Source organism: Hippoglossus stenolepis, chromosome 23, assembly GCF_022539355.2.
Source record: "Hippoglossus stenolepis isolate QCI-W04-F060 chromosome 23, HSTE1.2, whole genome shotgun sequence".
Taxonomy (NCBI): domain Eukaryota; kingdom Metazoa; phylum Chordata; class Actinopteri; order Pleuronectiformes; family Pleuronectidae; genus Hippoglossus; species Hippoglossus stenolepis.
Window position 1 is genome coordinate 4,890,652 of NC_061505.1, and position 19,243 is coordinate 4,909,894.

Sequence of the window (19,243 nt, forward strand, 5' to 3'; positions counted from 1 at the left end):
AGTGTTAATCTTTCCGGTAAGTTTGGTTTTAATTAGTTATTTGAAGCATAAAAATGGGAATGAACATCATGATTGACAGCTGAGATTGAGTCACGACCTCGATGCCACGACTCCGGCTCCAAATCATCATCAGCGCAAGATGGTAGCGTCAATATCCAGGATATTTGGGTTTCATTTCTGGATAATGGAAGGAAGTGGAGACGTGTCGTCCATCTTTATCTACAGTCTATGGAGGAAAAGGAAAAGTCCATTAGAAATAAACTACTAATAAAAATCTGCCCAATTAACATGGTTTTGGTCATTTATGCTCAGCGGACATCAAGGTTAATACTTAAAAACAGATTTTTCCACACATAAGTCACATATTTACATTAAATTACTATATTTCAATGAGAAGGTCGTTGCAGTGACAAAACATCATCTCCTGATCAAATGAGAAACTAAATCAGTGCAGCACACACACACCATTAAATATGCAGCAATAGTTTCTAAAAATAATATCATTACACTTAAGGGCTGCTCACATCTATTTTTACGAGGCAATTATCAGTTTCATTTCTCTGCCCTAAAGCAGCAAACGTTGATCACAGGCCCCATTAACAAACAAATCATAAAACATGTCTGCAGTCGTGTCTGAATGACGCCGCGGTGATGGATTCGGTGATTAAACAGAATCAGCAGAACATGAGACCTGTGAACGATCAGCCGACACAAACAAGCAACACAACTTCATGTTTTCATGACATAAGTCGTGAAACAAAAGGTTTGGAAGAGTCCTAACATCGTTGCATTGCTGACAAAATCACACAAGACAATAAAGAAAGTACTAGTTCAACAATCTGCACGGTGTAATGACTTTTCTTATCTTACATAGCAAACAGCTCTGACTTTATTCAGTTAGACACTTTCTTCATGATTACAAAATGACCAATAAGCCTTACCATGATATTAATGCAAAGACATGTTCCTCATACTAACGACACAGACTTATAGGAAAGAATCTAAATTTCAGAATATGACAAACATTTTTAGCTCATGACACAATAAAGTGCAAGAACTGTGTAAACGAACTTGTAAACACATGAGCAATAAGCTTTCACCAGACCACAATGTATTTGAGCATTTTTCTGCAGAATTTATGTTACGATAAAAATACTGGTTTTATTTTTAATTTGTGTCTCGTTTCATTATTGTAACCTGTGCACACAAGACTCTTTGATTTAACAACCCATAGGTTTTATGTTTTTAATAACAGAGTTAAATGTAACATGCTTCCTTCTGTATGTAATCTAATGTTTCTCATGAATCGTGGATTATCTGATTATCTGGTATCTCCTCTTACCATCTATTCTTCAGCAAAACTAACTGCCCAGCTTGTACTGACAATTCATTAAAAGCGGCATCCTGTTTTTGTCTGGCACTTAAAATGAAGTTGGACAGTTACAGTAAAGCTCAGCAAGTGACAGAAAACCTTCGACCAAACACCAGCTGTGGACTAATGTTATTCTAATCGGTGTCAGCAGCTTCTCTGAGGGAATTACCTTGTTGTTAGTGTCAACGCCGTGTCAGAAGACGCGATGAGGTCCAGACGGAGGCGACGCTGAGCCACGCTGAGTCCCAACAGATGTGACACGCCACTGACTGATGGACTGCTGCACCTATTAGATTAACAAGGACACCTCCACTTAGACACACAGGCAACGTGAGTTTGAGAAAGTGCCAGCGAACGCTCAGCAGCCTTGAAGGAGTTTTACTTCCCTGTAGACTGAGCGATGATCAACACTGATACTTTAACACTTGTTATACAGTGTGCAGGTGAGTGAAGGGCTTGGAAAAGTGCTTTAAATAACGATGTGTGACCATAAACAACTTAGAAAACAGAAACACTAAAGAAGTCTCCTTGAATTCAGTGGCACCAAGTTTTACACACTCATACCAGTTCTCTAAATATGCCAGATTTCTTTCATCATATATTCTTTTCATCACCCAATCTCGCAATGTCAGAGAAAGTCATTTAAAAAAAATGTATGTTGCTTTCTCAGTGCTTTCATGTGGTGTCGGGAATAATCAGAAAAACGAGAACCTCTCTGGGAAAATTCACGCGAACGACAATTTAAGTTGGAACTAAATTTGGATCTACGAGTTGCTGATGTAATCACCTAAAAAAAACAATGAATGTAATTTTACTATCAGCTCTACATAGCTGCTTTTAACATCAACTTTGTCTCTTACAAACTACATGTCCATCTCTCACAAGCACCAAACACCACCTTTTAGGCAATACACAAACTTTTTATGATTAACGTTTTAAATTATTTATGTGGCTTTCGCCCTGATCCTGTTTCTGTGCAACATTCAAATATTGGAAAGAAATGTCAGCGTCCATGTTGTTTTTTCCACATTCTGACTTCAAAGCACACAAACACACAGAGTCAGAACAACAACTTCTCAACTCGGGAACTGGGAACTACCGAGCAGCGTGTGAGTGTCTCATCCTTCCACTGAGTTTCTTGGAAATCCGTCCAGTAGCTTTCACGAAATCCTGCTGACAAACAACCAGGAATGAAAACGAGGTTTATTCTTCTATCTGGAAAGATAAAAAAATCATTGTGACATAAAAGAAGTTAAGTTTAAAACACAAGCCTGTTGCCCTCTTAAAATGTGATTCTCCTCAGCACTGAAATGGATAATGGTTAAAAAGAGTGTGAATACAGAATAAGAAGGCAGATTACTGTAGGAGAAAGAAAATCTACATCCTAATTTGTTTTAATGAGTCTGAAAGTCTTGTAAGAAGTTTCAAATCTGTGAGTGGGTGAGAAAACAAGTTGTTTCCAATGCAAATCTACTTTGAGGAAACAAGTCGTATTTAGTTGCAGTCATTTTTGTATAAAATAAGGAGATCAGCCTCAGAAAGAAAAGGATTTTTTCTCATTCCAGGTCTTAAACGCTGATGTTGTGTTGTAATGATGAAGGTTAAAATCCTCCAACGTCAAACATCTGACAAGAAATAAAAAATAAAGACTATGTTCTTACATTTTGTATTTTAATCTATATTATATGGCTCCTGGTTTGGATTGGAGGTTCCTTTAGAATCTGACATTTGTGACCTGGATCACAGTTTGAGCTCAGCCGACACTCAGTCTCTTCTGTGATGAGTGAAGCGAGTCTACGGGTTTAGTTTAGTTGATGAAACGCAGTGAAACAAGACGGCAGACAAAACAAGAACAAAATAAGTTTGAGCAGATGCGATAAAAACTAAAACTCGCTTCAACAAAATTCCCTTCTAATCGTTTGAAATTCCTGCAGGGCTCGGCTTGGGTTTATTCAACACTTATCTTAGCACTAGATGAGACCTTTAAGGCAATTACAGCAAACGTCCGCTGGGGAAAATAAAGCAAATTCTACATTTCTCTGTATTTTTTGTGGTCAAAATCACATCTGACCTCGTGGAGTGCTGCTCCAAAAAGTTATTTGAATTTCTTTGACAGCGGGAGATCAGAGTGGGAGAGAGGAGGGATGGAGTCTGAGAGAGAGAAATACACAGGATGAAAGAATCCCAACAAAACAAGTGAATCAGCGGGGGGGGACCAAGGTCACCTCAATGTGTGAGCGACTTATAAAGAGACAACGCTGGAGCGCATTGTGTGAAAAACTGAAAGTGAAACAGAGAAGAATAAAAAGGCGACTGACAGATTCTGGTCGATAGATGTTTTTTCCATCGAAATCTGAAAATAAACACGTTCAGCTAACTTTTTACATTATTTAAAACATCTTAAAATCACCTGCTCTCCTCCTCCTCTCATAAATCTCCCTTTGTTTTTTAAAGTTGGACAAATCCAATCAGTTCTATACGTGTCAAACCTCATCTTGATCTCTGGATAAAATTTTTTAAAAAGGCGGGCGAATTTTGATTTGAGTGAATTCAGGAGCTTTGTGCAGATGAATAAAACATCGCTTCTCCTTGATGTTAACCCGGACTTCTCAAGTCACAGATTCCCCCTTTGAGCTCAGTGGTGACACGGCGCAGGAACCGCTGTGTGGGATGAAACAGAAAGAAGATGAAGTTCCTTACTGTTTATCTGCAGCTCGGGCTGTGGAGGGAGATAAGTGCGCCAACGCGTGGATATTCAGACACGTGCAACTCGTGGAAGATTCTATTTGGAAATTTTTGACTACTTATTTAAATGTTGTCCATGTCTTGAGGCAATTTAATTTGAGTCAGTTACTTTTGTACTTTTAAATTACTTTGGTACTTTTAGTTACTTTTGTACTTTTTAGTTACTTACTTTGTTACTTTACGTTAATTTTAGTTACTTTACTTCACGTTACGTTACATTACTTTTAGTTACTTCACGTTACTTGACAGTATTGTAACAAAGACACAAGTTGAAAATATGTGTTTTGAGTTAATTGTATTTTTGGAGTTTGGAGAACTCTGACTTGTTTCAAATTAAATTGCCTCAAAACATGGACAACATTTAAATAAGTAGTCAACAATTTCCAAATAGAATCTTCTTTTAACTGTTTCCCACAATCAAATACTGATGACTCTAATACATCAAAGATGAGGCAGTAGAATATATGTCCTTACAAATTCTACTAATATCATCATATCATACCTATTATCTAATAGCAACAAGTAAAGTAAATTTTTGTGTTTATATTAATTTGGTGAACTTTTTCAATGTGGACTTCTGACGTAGTTGTTGGGATGAGACAGAAGATATGACACATAAACATGTATTTATGATGTATAGAGTGCTGTACCTGGACTGGCTGTAGACACCGGGGCAGTAGAAGGGAGCCGTCATGACATACTGCCGAGGACAGATGCTGCAAAGCACCAAACTGATCCCATACAGAGAGGTCAGCACGAACACCAAGAGGGTCAGCAGGAAACTGCAGTGGTTTGCCTGTCCGACACAGCTGTTTATCCTGCAACACCACAAACACACAACACACAGACCCACAAGACAAAGATCTGTGAGACCCAAGCTGACCTGGATATGTTGGCTCCATATACCTGCTGTATTTAAAATAACTCAGTAGATGTAGTATTTGAAGTTTACATTTGAAAGACTATTGAATATTTCCTGGTCAGACTATCATGTGGGTTATTCTAGTTTGGTGGTAATAGATTCAGTATACTCACAGTATATCATGGTTGGTTCTGGAGTTTCTATCTATATAGTAAATGTGAATAATAAACAGGAAGATTAACATCATATATACATGTTATTCTTTTGTCTTTGAGGTTGTAAGTCTATTGCAGACAATGAAACAATTCAGAAACTGTGCATGAGGTATAAAGAGATTTATAAAACTGACATCATCATCTTTAATGTTCTTGGCAGTGTGCAGTTCAGGAAAGTGTCTGATAAAGCTCACAAACAAATAGACACCCCGTCTTCCTGGTTGGCCTGAGACAGATCCCAGTTTACCAGTTTTCTAGTTCAAGTTTACATTTCAAGACATTTTTGCTGGGAGCAGTTTCCATTTAAAAATCAATCTTTGGATGCACAGAGTTTTCACTTGAGCCCCGCTCCCCAAAATGTCTGTGCACGGCCCTGAGGAAACCAGTGGGTACAGTAGGAGTCTTTGCTTAAGACATGAACGGGCAGTTATCTAATCTGTCATAATTCAATATTCACTTTCATGATGTGGTGTGAATGTACAATTCAAAGAAGTATAAAGATGTTATAATATCAAATCCAACCCACCAGACACAGTGGTGGTCCAGACGCTTGACGCAGGATCCACAGGTTCGACAGTGTCCGGCCCGCGGGGGTCGCATTGTTTTGCACACAGAGCATCTGCTCCACTTTTCTGTCAGGGCAGGAGGAGAGGAGGAGGAGGCCGCTGATTGGATGGATCCATTAAGATGTGTAGAGTCCTTGTTAACCTCCTCACTCTGGCTGTGATAGGAGGTGGTGTGAAACCCTGGGCCTCTCTTGGTGTGAATGAGAGATCCGATGGTGAGGATCATCCCAGCAGTCACAGTGCACAGCTGCAGATGGCGGTGCGTGGCGTAGTAGAACCAGAGGACCAGGCTGGGCAGAGCTGTCAGGATGATGATGCCCAGCAGGTGGTGCAGCGCTGCGGCCCGGAGCAGCAGAGGCAGCAGCACCAGGGCCGGGATCATGGAGATCTCCAGGTCGTCAATCAGAGCCCCGAGAACAGGAGAGTGACACCCGCTGTGAGGGGGTTTGTGTCTCAGCCACCTGCAGCGCACACATTCAGGCAGAGTTACAAACACTTGGAAATAAAAAAACTTAATTAGGAATGATGCTAATACACTTTCATTGATCAAACTAATAAGATGATATGAGGAAAAATCACATGTTGTTTTCTTATTAAAAGGGTCAGACCCTGTAATTTTATTATTGTGCTTTGGTGTGATGTCACACGTGTTTGGTTTTAAATAAACTGTAAAAAGATAAATAAATGGATAAAATAAAATGAATTTATGATTAAATACATTGCAACATGAAGTCATGACGTCTCAGAAGGATCTGGGGCCCTGGGACATTTCTTCACTCGGGCCTGAAGTTTATTGTACTAAAGCAGGGATTCCAAAACCTTTGAGTCCTTGATGCCCAAAATAACCGAGTCAGAGATATGTGAGCCCCATTATTCCAAAGGATATTTTAGCTGAGCTTGTTCACAAAAAATCTCCCATGTGCAATGTTTCCTGTGGTGCTGTAAACTGACCTGCTGCAACTGATGCTGTCACTCATCTGTCATAATCACCATGCATGGTTATTTACATGGTTTTATTCTAACAAGTACTTTTTTTTAGCTTTTGGAACAATTATGGCTAAAATATGATATTGAGAGTTGCATCTAAATTGTATTTGATGTCTGTAAATCACCTTGTGACCCTTTTGTGTCTCATTAAAGGTCATACTTCTTCTAACCTGTTAACCTGCTCAGTCAGAGCAGCATCCGTACTGGTAGATATCACACTCGCAGCAGCACATGGGATCATCTGGCTCCGGAGGCTTTAACTTCTCCCATTTCATTATGGCTTCCTGAAGTTCACAGGGCAACTTCGTTCTCTGGAGCGATGCACAAATGAACTACACCATTAAAACAAACTATTAGTGCAGGGAACATATCTATGGAAATGTACTGACAGAATCTATAACACAAAAACACACACACACGATCTATAACTTTGAAAAAAGCACATATATACATACATATCAACATATATATAGGAGCAATTATCGTAATTATAGAGGGTTTACTTTACATCTGAATTGGCAGCAATATTTCATCTATCTTACTGTCTATAATGATATAAAACCACTTATCAATTAAAAGCAACTAATTAGGGCCCGAGCACCGAACGGTGGGAGGCCCTATTGATCGCTCTCTCCACCGACCGCAACAAGCTTCAAAATGCCTGTGCTCGGGCCCGTCAGTGCTACAACGTAGCCCTGGTTCAAGTTAAAACAGGAGACTCCTTCAGAATTGTCATATCTGCTTTTCAAAGTGTTCACCTGGAGCAAACATAAACTTCTCACAAGAGATTACAGATCAATTGTTTTACTGTAGCCACTGACTGAAATAAAATGTTTTCCTTTGACTAAAACGAGGCTAAAATACAATTTAAAGTAATATCAACTTCTCCTCTCATGACTAACTCTAAAATTGATAAAAGAAATAACACCGCTTTGATAACACACAGCAGATAATGACTTAAAATCCCACTGAACCAAAATGGAGGTGAATCTCTGCTCAGTCACACAGTCCTGTCACTCTCCTGTTTGACCAGCAGATGGCAGACTTGCTCTGTGCAGACCCCCCCCAACTCAGATAACACTTCACTACTGGAGCTAACATATCTGACTAAAATATCCACGACACACGTGTGTTGTATTTAATTCTGAGGTCAGATCCAAGAATCAACGTTGTTGGATTCATGAAACACGCAGCTTGGAAACTGTTCTAATCCTAAATTTGATCCATTTAATATCTAAGTGATCTAATAACTGATAAATACTCTAAATGTTTTTGTTTGAAATTTGTTTCCTTTTGGGGCAACTCTTTTCTGGTGTACTTTGTTTTTTGATAACAGATTAAAGGAGCAGATTGCCATTTAAATATATGACAAATGAAAAATGAATATATTGATAAATAACACAGGGCTCAGTGTGTCATCATGAAAAAATTAAAGGGAACTCCAGAAATTTAAAACTGCAGTTGGAGAAAGTTGGAGAACTCACAAGAGAAAGATTAACATTTTTTTTTTATTATTATTACTTTAAATTTCAATATTAATCTCAGCCTTATTAAACAACGCTGAATAAAGCTGATAACTCCTCTTTTCTACCGATGCTTTTGGGAGATTGATACAAATAGAGATTCCAGTGCCTCCAGGAAACTGCTGTTGCAATCCAAACCTCCGACTTCACTTTCATACATCAGCAGACTATGTGACTAAAAGCAGAAGAATCTTACGCACGGTTTAAACCTAGTTGAGGACTGTGGGACAAAGTTCTGCTTCGCTAACACTCAAGTATGAGACTGACACGTTTTCTCCTCGGGGTTCATTCTACTTGTATGAGCCTGATGATGAAACCGTTCACTTCTACCAACACGTACGACTCGACTGCTGCTGATTCCAACCCCCCCCCCCCAGTGATTCCTGTACCTTTCTGAACTGCAGCTCGTAAACCCACGAATGCTAAACAGAATTGCGCGTTGTGTCAAATTAGGCAACAGCCCTAATATATATATTTTTTAAACTGCAAGTGATTTGTACAAAGTCGTTATCAAACAAGAAATCTTTGATATAATCCTTGATATTTTACAGATTAAACATACACTTTGATAATTACTATATACAACCAAGTATAAAGAACTTTGTAAATAATATAGCTCCCAAGCACTTGCAACGACAAGCGGCTGTGTCTTCCTGCAGCTGAATGATAAACTCAACTTCACGAGGAGAAATTGGTGAAGTGCTTGAAAAAACAATGATTATATATCATCATTCTGCTTCTGTGAACACAGACGACAGCCTCTAATTCTGACTTCAGCATTGATCAGGTCCGTGTTTATTATTCAAGCTTAGATTTTGACATTCTCCTCTGTGTGTGTGTGTGTGTCCTCTGTAAGCCCACTGTATTTTTCACGGTGCACACCTTGAAAATCATCCCTTCTCATCCGAATCCGAACTTCTCACTGTGGCCTGTGAAGTGAGAAATGTCCTGCCCAACACACACCGCTCCTGAATAACCAATGTGTTTAGCATTTTCCTTTCACTTGAAGGGTGTGTCAAAAAAAAAAAAAAAAGGGAAAAGTGCTCCTCTGCTTTTTCACAAACTCATGAACTAGTAAGAAAGTCGAGGGATTCGTGTGCTGCAGAATATTTTTGAATAATCCCCGTGCTGGTGGAGTTCTCTCTGTGTGGCAAAGCATGACAGCAACACTAGCAGGGTTAGCGGTTTGATTCCCTCTGGGGTCGAGCGTGACAAAACTCTCCGCGCACACACGGCAAACGAAGAGGTGATAAAAAGCAGCCGCGAAGAAGTGTGTGCAGTGAATGTTGAAACAGAAGTAATACATACGTAACAGTTCTTGACTTGAACAGCTATTGTAAATGAATGTATAAAGCAGCTGCAGCCCTCGCTCAAGGTAAAATATCAGGCTTATTAGTCCTGTCAAACATGCAGCTGCTACGCGGTCCATTCATCTACCCTTCAGTGGAGAGGGGAACAAAAAAGAAACTCATAAGAGAGGAGGAAAGTGGTTTTGAAAGACAAAATGGAAAAGTGCACGAGGAGAAAAAACAGTAAAAAGGGCGACGTGGTTGAGCAGCGGTGTTTCTGAGAAGTATAAGTAATGTGTAAAGAAGAAAAGAAGGAGCTTGATTAGGGGGTTTCTGTGGAGTGAGAGTGAAGAACAGGACGAAGGTGTGAACGGATGATGGGAAACGAGATGAAGAATGGGCTTTTGAGAAAAAGAAAGGACGCTAATGAAAACTATTGTAAATGTCAAATTGCCTTCTTTGGCCTGTTTGAAAAATCTAAGCTGGGCGTGAATGATGGAAGGTGAACGGCGGAGAAGAGGACGTTTAAGTTCGGCTGTGTCTTCACATTAACGGCAGGTCAACGGCAGGAGAGGCCGACGAACAACGAGGTCAACAGAGCAGAATTGCCTCATATTGCTTTACCAACCTCCAGACACACGGCGCCCATTCATCTTCCAGCGTTCTGATGGATTTGGGTGGATAAGACGACGCCCTCGGTGATGAAGAGGGTCCAGGAGCAGAGGGGAAGCCGCTGGAAACACAAGAACACGTGACGTTAGCTCAACTACCCCAACACCACTTATACATGGAGATATGAGAGAGAGATTACAAACTAATAAGTTTGAAGCACAACAGAGGGAAGATTAAATGAACAGCAATGCAACAAATCCATTTAAATTCAAACAGCAATTAAATCATACATGGTTATACCAATTTAAAACATGTTTAAAGAATAAATTAAAAGCAACAACGTTAAAAAGTAAAAGTGTATGAATGATATAAACTGAATAAATACAAAAATAAAATCTGTCCGGTACTTTAAACATAATCCTGCTAACAAGACAAACGCAGATGAAAACATAACCGCCTTGGCAGAGGTGACAAAGATTATTATTCGTTAAGAGATATTTGGTACTTTCATCTGGACGACCTCCGGGGTCACATGCATCTCGCCCTGAAAAGCCCTCCAGTCGTTTCTGACACTCTGACATAGAGAGAGACTGAGTAGAAGCTGAGGGAGTGTGAACACTGCACGCTGCAATACCACAAGCCATAAAAGACCGCAAATACAAATGCACAGCGCAGTTTATGTGTGTGAACAACCATTCATAAGATTTAGTACGTGTGTTTTGCTGCTTGCATACTCGCTGCGTTGGGCTATTTGTGTCTGTTCACGTGTCTTGTGCGTGGGCATCCATTTATAAGCTCTGCTATTATGTTTCTCTACGTCTGTTTATTGTTTTGAGCCGGTTACACTATGCACACTGTTACCGCACTTGCTCTCCATTATTCCCATAAAGCCGGCCCCTAAATCATTCAGCAAGCCTATTCAATTTCAAATGTGAGAACCATTGAGGTAATTCAGGGACTCGGGCATCGACCCTCGGAGGATTTCTACTTCCCACTTCTTCCTGTGCTCCACGATCTGATCGACAAGAGACTCTCTGCTCCTGCATAACCTGGTTAATGTTTGTTGACATCGCACATCTACATTTATAGTAAAGAATATAAAAAGGAAATCGAATGTTTGCTTCTGTTACAACATGCCTGACACGATGTGGTTTGACCTCGTGTGGAAACACAAGGATGAAGCAGCTGGAAATACGATGAAACCTTTTAAATAAATGGTAAAACATCTCTAACTCCACAGTCGAGTGGAGAGTTTCATTCACACTTCCTTACATGGATGAACCAGATGAGTCTACAGAGAGCATTTCACTCAGTTCTGCTTTTCCACCCCTGTCGGTGCAGTGAGATGTGAATGCTGACACCACAATGAATATGTACGTCTCTGGTTTAATAAAAAGAAAAGCGATGTACTGTCGTCACGTCACGAACATGGCAAGTTCATAACCTGTCAAACAGCATTTGGAAAACTGTGAAAACTATCACACGACAGATCCGGTTCTTTCTCCACTCTGCAGACATCACATCCCAATTTCGGTCCCGACACCATCAGTGACAGTCGTGTGTGTGTGTAAACATGTCGTGTGTGTTTTGCACCTACTTCCTGACGACATGTGCTTTGGAACAAACCAGCCCGAGCTTCTGTCGCCGCCTCCATCCACCAGAACATCGTCCCCGGTGGCGTCTGCTCGACTCACAGCTCCTCGTCTCCTCGGGAGAAATCTCCTCCGCAGCATATTGTGGTTCACACAAAAATGGCTGAACTGTGGTCTGTGATAAAACATGGAGGAAAACATTGTTGCCCATCAAATATTCATCAGCGCCACACGACTCTACAGCCAGTTTGGCAGATTGTTGAAATGAAGAAGTCGACTGGCAAAGAAGCGACTGTGGAGTCACCAAACAATTGTGGAGGTGTAAATTATCACACTTCCCGACTTGTAACGTTGTTAAAATCCTGAAAAAACAGACTTCGGGAAACAAACATTTGCACAAATTTGGTTTGATGGTTGTAAAACCAAAGTTCTTGTTTGTTCAAGCACGGAACAATTATCATTTACTTTTCTGCCAGTGGAACCTGCGACCTACAAGTCACAAGTCCTCTCTGCTTAATTTGAGGTTTTCATTGTCGCTGTTTTTTTGTACAGAAAACAGTTCCTATTCAGTCAGTTTTAAAACGAATGAATCCACAAAAAAAAAGTTTAACGATAACAATACGACAAAAGGTGGAATTATAACCGAACAGCTAATAAAAAGTAGTGTAAGAGTTTTCAGTCCTGAGTCCTTTATATCAAACGTTTATACCAGATGGCAACAGGAAACAACAAAGGCTGTATGTTTTTTGATGGAGGACATATTAACTAAAAAACACAGTATTACAAAAAGGAGAAAAATGTAGAAACGTATTGATGACTCATTTCCAGACAATGAGACCTTAACTTTCTGCCGTCATACAGAAAGATAAGATAATCAAACAGTAGGCTGATGATTGCCCCCTGGTGACTACATGCAGTATAGGTCATAAATCCCAACTTGAAAATGGTTTCTGTCATTTATACAGTTCTTATCAGACAATTTGTTCAAGTGTTCATTTATCTGATGCTATAAAAACGGGTTGAAACATCATGATTGACAGCTGAGACTGACGGATGAATCCAGGTGATGTCATTCGTATCCAGGACATTTCGGTTTTATTTTCGTACAACAGGATGAAATGAAGACACATCTTCTATCTTTATATAACCTGGTATAAAATGAATAATCCTGCATAATTTGCAGATAAACAAGAAAGAAAAACACAGTCACTTGCCTAAATAATAGACAAACATACGTTTCGGGATTTACAGGATTGTAAAAGTGCATTTTTATGTCTCATAACTTTGATAAAGGTTTAACTTCTGATATTTCCACAGTTATTTACATCTCTACTTCATTGAATTTTGAATAGATAGTGATTAAATAAATGCTGATACAGAACCTCCGACACTTTATGCTGTGAAAGTTATGTAATTAATGTCGGTTTGATAATCACAAAGTACAAGGGCACTTTTAGAAAGAGGACAGAATGACAAACACAAAGAGCTCAGGTCTCAGCAGGGGGCAGTAGCCATCCAACGTTACAAGACAGGTCAAGACAAACGACTCTGGACAGGACACAAAATGATCTATCGCCGCCTCCTCCTTCTTTTGAAAAGTGCCTTTCAAGAGGTATGGCCTTGAAAAACTTGTGTCATCTGCACCAGAGCCCAGAGATTAGCTGCTGCGTATAGAGGTGGAGACGAGCGTTAAAAACTGGCTCATCAATGTCACTAATTCTCTCAGTAAGAACAATGATGGAGGCTAAACTGGGCCACAGACCAACATGATGGAATCAGGTCGTTTCTGCAGTGGCGGGGGGGAAAGTAACAAATCTCCCTACAACACGTTTCACGTTATTTGAGCAATGGCGAAAATAGTAAAGATGGTACGATGTGTTTCCACTTCCTCCCACGATCCACAAATGAAGCTGAGACATCCTGAATACACGAACAGTCGTCTTGTACAGTTGGAGCCAGTCGGGGGTGGAGCCGGGGTATCGAGGTCCTGATGATCCACAAGCTGGACCAATCACAGGGTCGGGTTCAGCTGTCAATCATGACGTTTCACCCCATTTTAATAGATTCAAATAATGAAATTAACTCTTGAACAAACAAGCGTGATAAAGACTTAATGAAAGTGACAAACCATTTTCATTTGATGGGCACTTTTTTAAAATTATCATGTTTATAATACTCTTATTTAGATATATTTTTTACTCTAAAAAACATGGCATTCATAGTGGAAGGCAAAGAAAGAATTTCATCGTACAGGACTGTGTATATCGCAATAAACACTTAGAACTTGAACTGAATGCTAACATGCTGTTGTTTAGCAGGTATGATAGATATATAACGGCTGCTACTGTATCTATATGCTAATATGAACATGCTAAAATAAACACAATGACAACTGTGGCTAAGAATGACGGCAGCAGACACAGCATAATTATTGTGGGTTTTGTTTTATTCCTGGATTTTATTTAAAATAAAGCAGCATTTATTCTGTATGAACAACAGAGCAGAACAACAACATGCTAGTCTGAATTCAGTTTCAAGTTTAAGCTTCAAACAATACACAATAACATTAATATACACTGACCAAACAGTAGTGGGTTTGTTCATAGACAGAGAAAATAAGAACACAACAAACTTGGTGCAACTTATAAAGTTAATTCACTTAAGAAATCTGAGAAACCCCACTTTGAATGAACTCACTCACTCTTTGACTCCAGTGCAGTCAACACACCTGGACTCCAACAGGTCCCATCTCACCTGCGGATCATTAAATACACAAAACATACTCAGGTTATAGAAATAACCAACACACAACAGTGTAGAAGTGCAGTTTGTGTACTTTATCACCTCCTACACGGTTCAGTTCCCTGGAAACATCACACAGGTAAACCACGCAGAGGTGAACACGTGATTACAGATCCTCAGCCCTCACTCGCTTTTTGACGGCACGACTACTTCCGGGTTTGTGACGTTTGGCGGGAACACCGGAACTCCCGCGGGATCTGACTTAAAGAGACAGTGTCCCAACAAAGCAACAAACAGCTCTGACAGCGAAGAGAAAAACATCATGTGGGTTTTCAGCCTGTGACATGATACTAACATGTGATTTAACAGGAATATAAGAATTATAAGAAGATTATAAGAATAATGTCTTAATATTAAAAGAATAAGGACTTAATATTAAGAGGATTGGGCCATATATCATAACATTATGAGAATAAAGTAATAACTGAGAAGAGTCCAAATCTTAAGAGAATGCAGTTGTAACTGAATGAGAAAAAAAGTCTTAGAATAAAGTTGTAATCTAATGAGAAGAAGTCACAATATTACCAGAATAAAATTATAATTTAATGAAGAAAAATGATAACATATCAGATTTTTTCCCCTTTAAGTTACCCTCACACTTGTTGTGATAAATAGATAGATAGATAGATAGATAGACAGACAGATAGATAGAAGACAAACTACATTAAACCATGACATACTTGCAGTTTTAAGGGAAGTTAGACGTCTACATCAGATAAAACTGTAATCAGTAAAGTGACAACAGCTTTGACTCTACTACTATAAAAATGCACAGGACTGGCTCCAACACAGAATAATTACTTGACGTTATTGTGTGCATAATACCGAGTGTGACAGCAACATGGCAGAGTGTGACGAGTGTGTTTTAAACAAGCTGCCGCGTAACTGTGCTGACTGAACTAATATCTAATGGCTCTAAATACTGCTGTTGTCAGAGAGAACATCAATATGGAGCCGATATGGAGCAGAAAACAGACCCGAGGAACCCCGAGGAAAAATAAATGGGTGAAAAATGAACACAACCAGGAGCGAGAACTGAGCAGCATGGGAAAAAGATAGACTCCGTGGCAGATGGAGAGAAATGAAAAGATAAAGAACAATGAGAAGAAACAGAGATTAAGAGAAGGGGGAGCGTGGTGACAGAGAGGGATGGCAGCAGCAGTGGAGGAACAAAGTTTGTCCAGGAGAGGGAAGAAAGGGAGGACGTGACAATGGGAGTGTGTGCAAGTACAAGAAATACATATATATCATTCTGGAGAACAAGAGGCGAGCATGGGGGGATGGATAGAGAACTATTTAACCTGGGACAATGCTGCTTTCCAGTGAAGAGTCGGGGACATTTATCAAGCAGCACATGGAGAGGAAACATGGGGACATTAGTGACTGATCATACTGTGATCACACTGCTCGACAACTATCACAGGGATGGAAACAAGATTTACTTCAATCATTCATGGTGCCCAGAGGATGAAACCTTACCGACCTACAGCGCCATCATCAGAGCAAAACTTTTCTTGGTGTGTACTTTGGTTTATAACCACACACCTGAACAGTATTCTCATGAGCCACATCTGTACTTTGTGTTTAAGTAAATGTTGAGTAAGCTCCACCTTGACAAACTATAATAGTAAAAATGCTACTCACACATTAATGCATCAGATGCCAATTTATCCTGATTACTGCGACGTCTGAACGGAATTTTTCTTTTAGCGACACGATCGAGTTGCTCCTCTACTTTTGGAGGGCGGCTCTCTATCGCCCTCTATTGGCCAGCCGCCCCTGTTAGCAAGTAAGAGACGATATCTACTGGTAAAGACATTAATCGCTTCTGCAATAATGACACTTGTGCCACCTGCAGGCAATAGATTGAATTACAACTGCAGTTTTTCTTTATAAGTGTCCAACATTTCTAAGTATTTAATTATCAGACTTTAATTGGGAGAAATGAGACTGTTTCTAACTAGATTAACTAATATTAATGACAGATATTCATGCTTTTACTTTACTCTTTTATTACCAACGCTGCTGCGACGTGACGTCACTTGGCCGAGGTCTATCGAGAAAAGAAAAACCCTAAAAAAAGTTAAGTTATGTATCACCTCTAGACTTTCATTAAAAAACACCTGTGTGCGCTTTTGCGGAAACATTGAATAATGCATTTCCACAAATACGCTTTCTAAAATCTCAGGAGAATATTTTCCCTTTTGTCTTGTTGGGACAAGGCTCAGTGACCTCATTTGAAGTTTATTTGGAGCACATTACGTGCGATGCAAACTTTTTTCCCCACAGCTTCTTGTTTAATGGAACAATTCAATCAGCACTTTTTTTTACACTGTGTAATTAGAATCATATTTCTGGGGAGAAGGGAAGGGGCCAAGCACATGACCTTTCAGTTATGGGATGGCCTTCTTCCAAACTGTAACTTAAAGGTAATTGTCACACATGCCCTGTATGTACTTTTTCCACTTATAAACACCAGGGCGTTCTTTCCACCTTTTTGTCCTGCTCACATTTACAATTTCAGATTCTAGCTGCCAATACTAATAATAATAATTATATATAAACGTCCCTTCACCTTCTTCCCCCACATATTATCACACCTTACACTTAGATTAATTAAAGTCTAATGCACAAAAGCGTGAATTAGCAGAGAAATCAGCTTTATAAAATTCATGTGGACTAAAAAACACCTTTTATACTCCGACCACTCTCATTTCCAATAAATCCACCCACCGTCAACCTTTCACATTTCACTGCAAAGCAATCATTTTCTGCAAATATGCAGATGTACTGAAGCAAATTTTCCTGGAGTAGAAAAAAATTGACTTATAATCAATGGTGAATATGGCACCGCAGAGTGTTACTGACATTTCAAAGGTGTCATTAAAGGCTAATGCACATTTCATATACAGATTATCTAACATAGAAAATCTATCCAGAGGCGTCTGTTGTTCCTCCTCCTCATCGCTCGTGTCTTTCCAGAGATAAATCAGCATGTGCAGATGTTTCTCCACAAGTAAAAGTCTCTGAACACATCTTATTGACAGGTGAACTGACAGGTTCACAGTTCTATTCATTAGTCTGCTTCCGAGTGGCAAAAGTATATATTTGACAAAAGACGATCTTCCATTGAGGCTTTGATTATATTCTTACAAATGATGTTGTTCACAGTTAAACTAATTACTTGGTTTGACTATTTATCCAACAAGGCGCTAAACGTAATTTCAGACAAACTTATAAAACTAAAAGGATGTTGGATGTGAGGGATTTAACTTTCTTCATCGCTAATTAGCACAAAATTAGTATTCTCTGTATCTTCATTAAAATACAAGCATCTGTAAAAGCCAGTCCTGTGAATGTTGCCTCTATATTCCTGCTTTATTTGGCTCGCTCCGTGCGTCTGACCCATTTTTAACAGAACAGGTGGAAACTCCAAATTGGTTTCAAATCTTATTTTGTGATCTTTGAACCTGGGGAAATTGAAAGTCGTTTGGCGAGCGGGAAACATACACACAGTATACACAGCATAAGATCACCTTTCTAATATCGACTCGCTGGCGCCCAGGTAGCTCAAGGCTTAAACATTCCCTCTTTTTTCGGATCTATTTCTGAAAACTCCCTTTTTTTAATCTCCCTCCTTTCATCTGCATCTGTTATTATGTAGATAAATGGAAGCGATAGATAAAATAAATTAATCGCAGCGTCACTGGAAATGCACTGCGTATTCCTGAATCTGAACCGTGTTTTTCATTTGCCTCTCTAATCGCACTAAACATCACAACCTAATAAGCTCCACACAGTTCAAAGCAATGCACTTAATATACCTCGGGATCACAGTTAACACCGTAAGCACTGAAAGAGTTCATTTCGTCGAGTGACATTTCTAAACTCTCCTTCAGAGAGGCCCAATTTTCACAGCGATAAGTAGGCGAGCACGCCACAATACGTGGGCCCAGCCTTTCCGAGCTGTAATGAGTTTAAGTGCCATTCTGGCCAACTGTGCTGTCTTGTTGTTTGATAGCAGTGTTATCCACACTCACTTGCCCTTTCTCTTAGGCTCTGCAGGGCCTCTGGGACTCAGCTCGTACTGTGTGTTTACCAATTCCCACAACCTAGTCGGGACTCTCGGGGCGTCGCGAGGAAATTACATTCCATAAGGTCCCCAAGACTATTTAACTGGCTAGGTGGCAGTAATTGCAGGCCAGACACGGTATAAAGTATGTAATGCTGCTGGATGGAAATATGTGCTATGAAACAGATGCAACTTCACGTACACGCAATCATACAGGGTGTTGTATGTCAGTGTTTTTAGAGAGGAAATCAAAATGTATAGTGTGATGATAATTTTGGCCACTTGGGGGAGCATTTATCCACAAAACTAATGAAAAGAAAAGTGACTCCACAGTTGCAAAGCAGTAAGAACATTGAGGAAACAAAATGTATTCAGATAAAATAGCAAAATGTTTAACCTGTATTACTTCTTTTGCTAAGTTTCTAAAGCTGCTTCCAGACATGATGATGCTGTGGAGGATTTTTTGCTGTTGTGAACACGTCTGTGCAGAAAACCGCTGCGTTGTACATGTCTGAAAACGGCTTAAGAGCTGTGTTTCTGGTCACTTTACAAAGTCCAATATTCCCTCTAATTTGAGCTCTGTTTTGTTCTCCTCCAACTCAGGAA

General features: G+C 39.7%; 1 protein-coding gene and 1 non-coding gene across 3 annotated transcripts; both read right to left on the minus strand.

The window, feature by feature from the left end:
- Window positions 1-4,529: 4,529 nt before the first annotated feature.
- LOC124851135 (palmitoyltransferase ZDHHC23-A-like) lies at window positions 4,530-6,631 on the minus strand. The gene is made up of 3 exons (XM_047338986.1): window positions 6,627-6,631; window positions 5,721-6,221; window positions 4,530-4,935 (listed from the first exon to the last, which is right to left on the minus strand). The coding sequence occupies exons 1-3, from the start codon at window positions 6,629-6,631 to the stop codon at window positions 4,659-4,661; spliced, it is 783 nt and encodes a 260-aa protein (XP_047194942.1). The 3' UTR covers window positions 4,530-4,658.
- Window positions 6,632-6,921: 290 nt separating this feature from the next.
- Window positions 6,922-14,906, minus strand: LOC118102541. Of its 2 annotated transcripts, none has more exons than XR_007032423.1 (5): window positions 14,608-14,906; window positions 14,465-14,517; window positions 11,769-11,938; window positions 10,188-10,292; window positions 6,922-7,058 (listed from the first exon to the last, which is right to left on the minus strand). It is a non-coding gene; the product is annotated as an uncharacterized LOC118102541 (transcript). The 2 variants fall into 2 exon arrangements; XR_007032422.1 differs by having other exon boundaries at window positions 6,922-7,079; window positions 14,608-14,905.
- Between the last annotated feature and the right edge of the window lie 4,337 nt (window positions 14,907-19,243).

Excerpts from the sequence above, each read along its gene's own strand:
- LOC124851135 (XM_047338986.1), bottom strand. Across the intron at positions 4,936-5,720 it reads CTGGACCACCACTGTGTCTG|GATAAACAGCTGTGTCGGAC; the intron begins GTGGGTTGGATT and ends GTGGTGTTGCAG.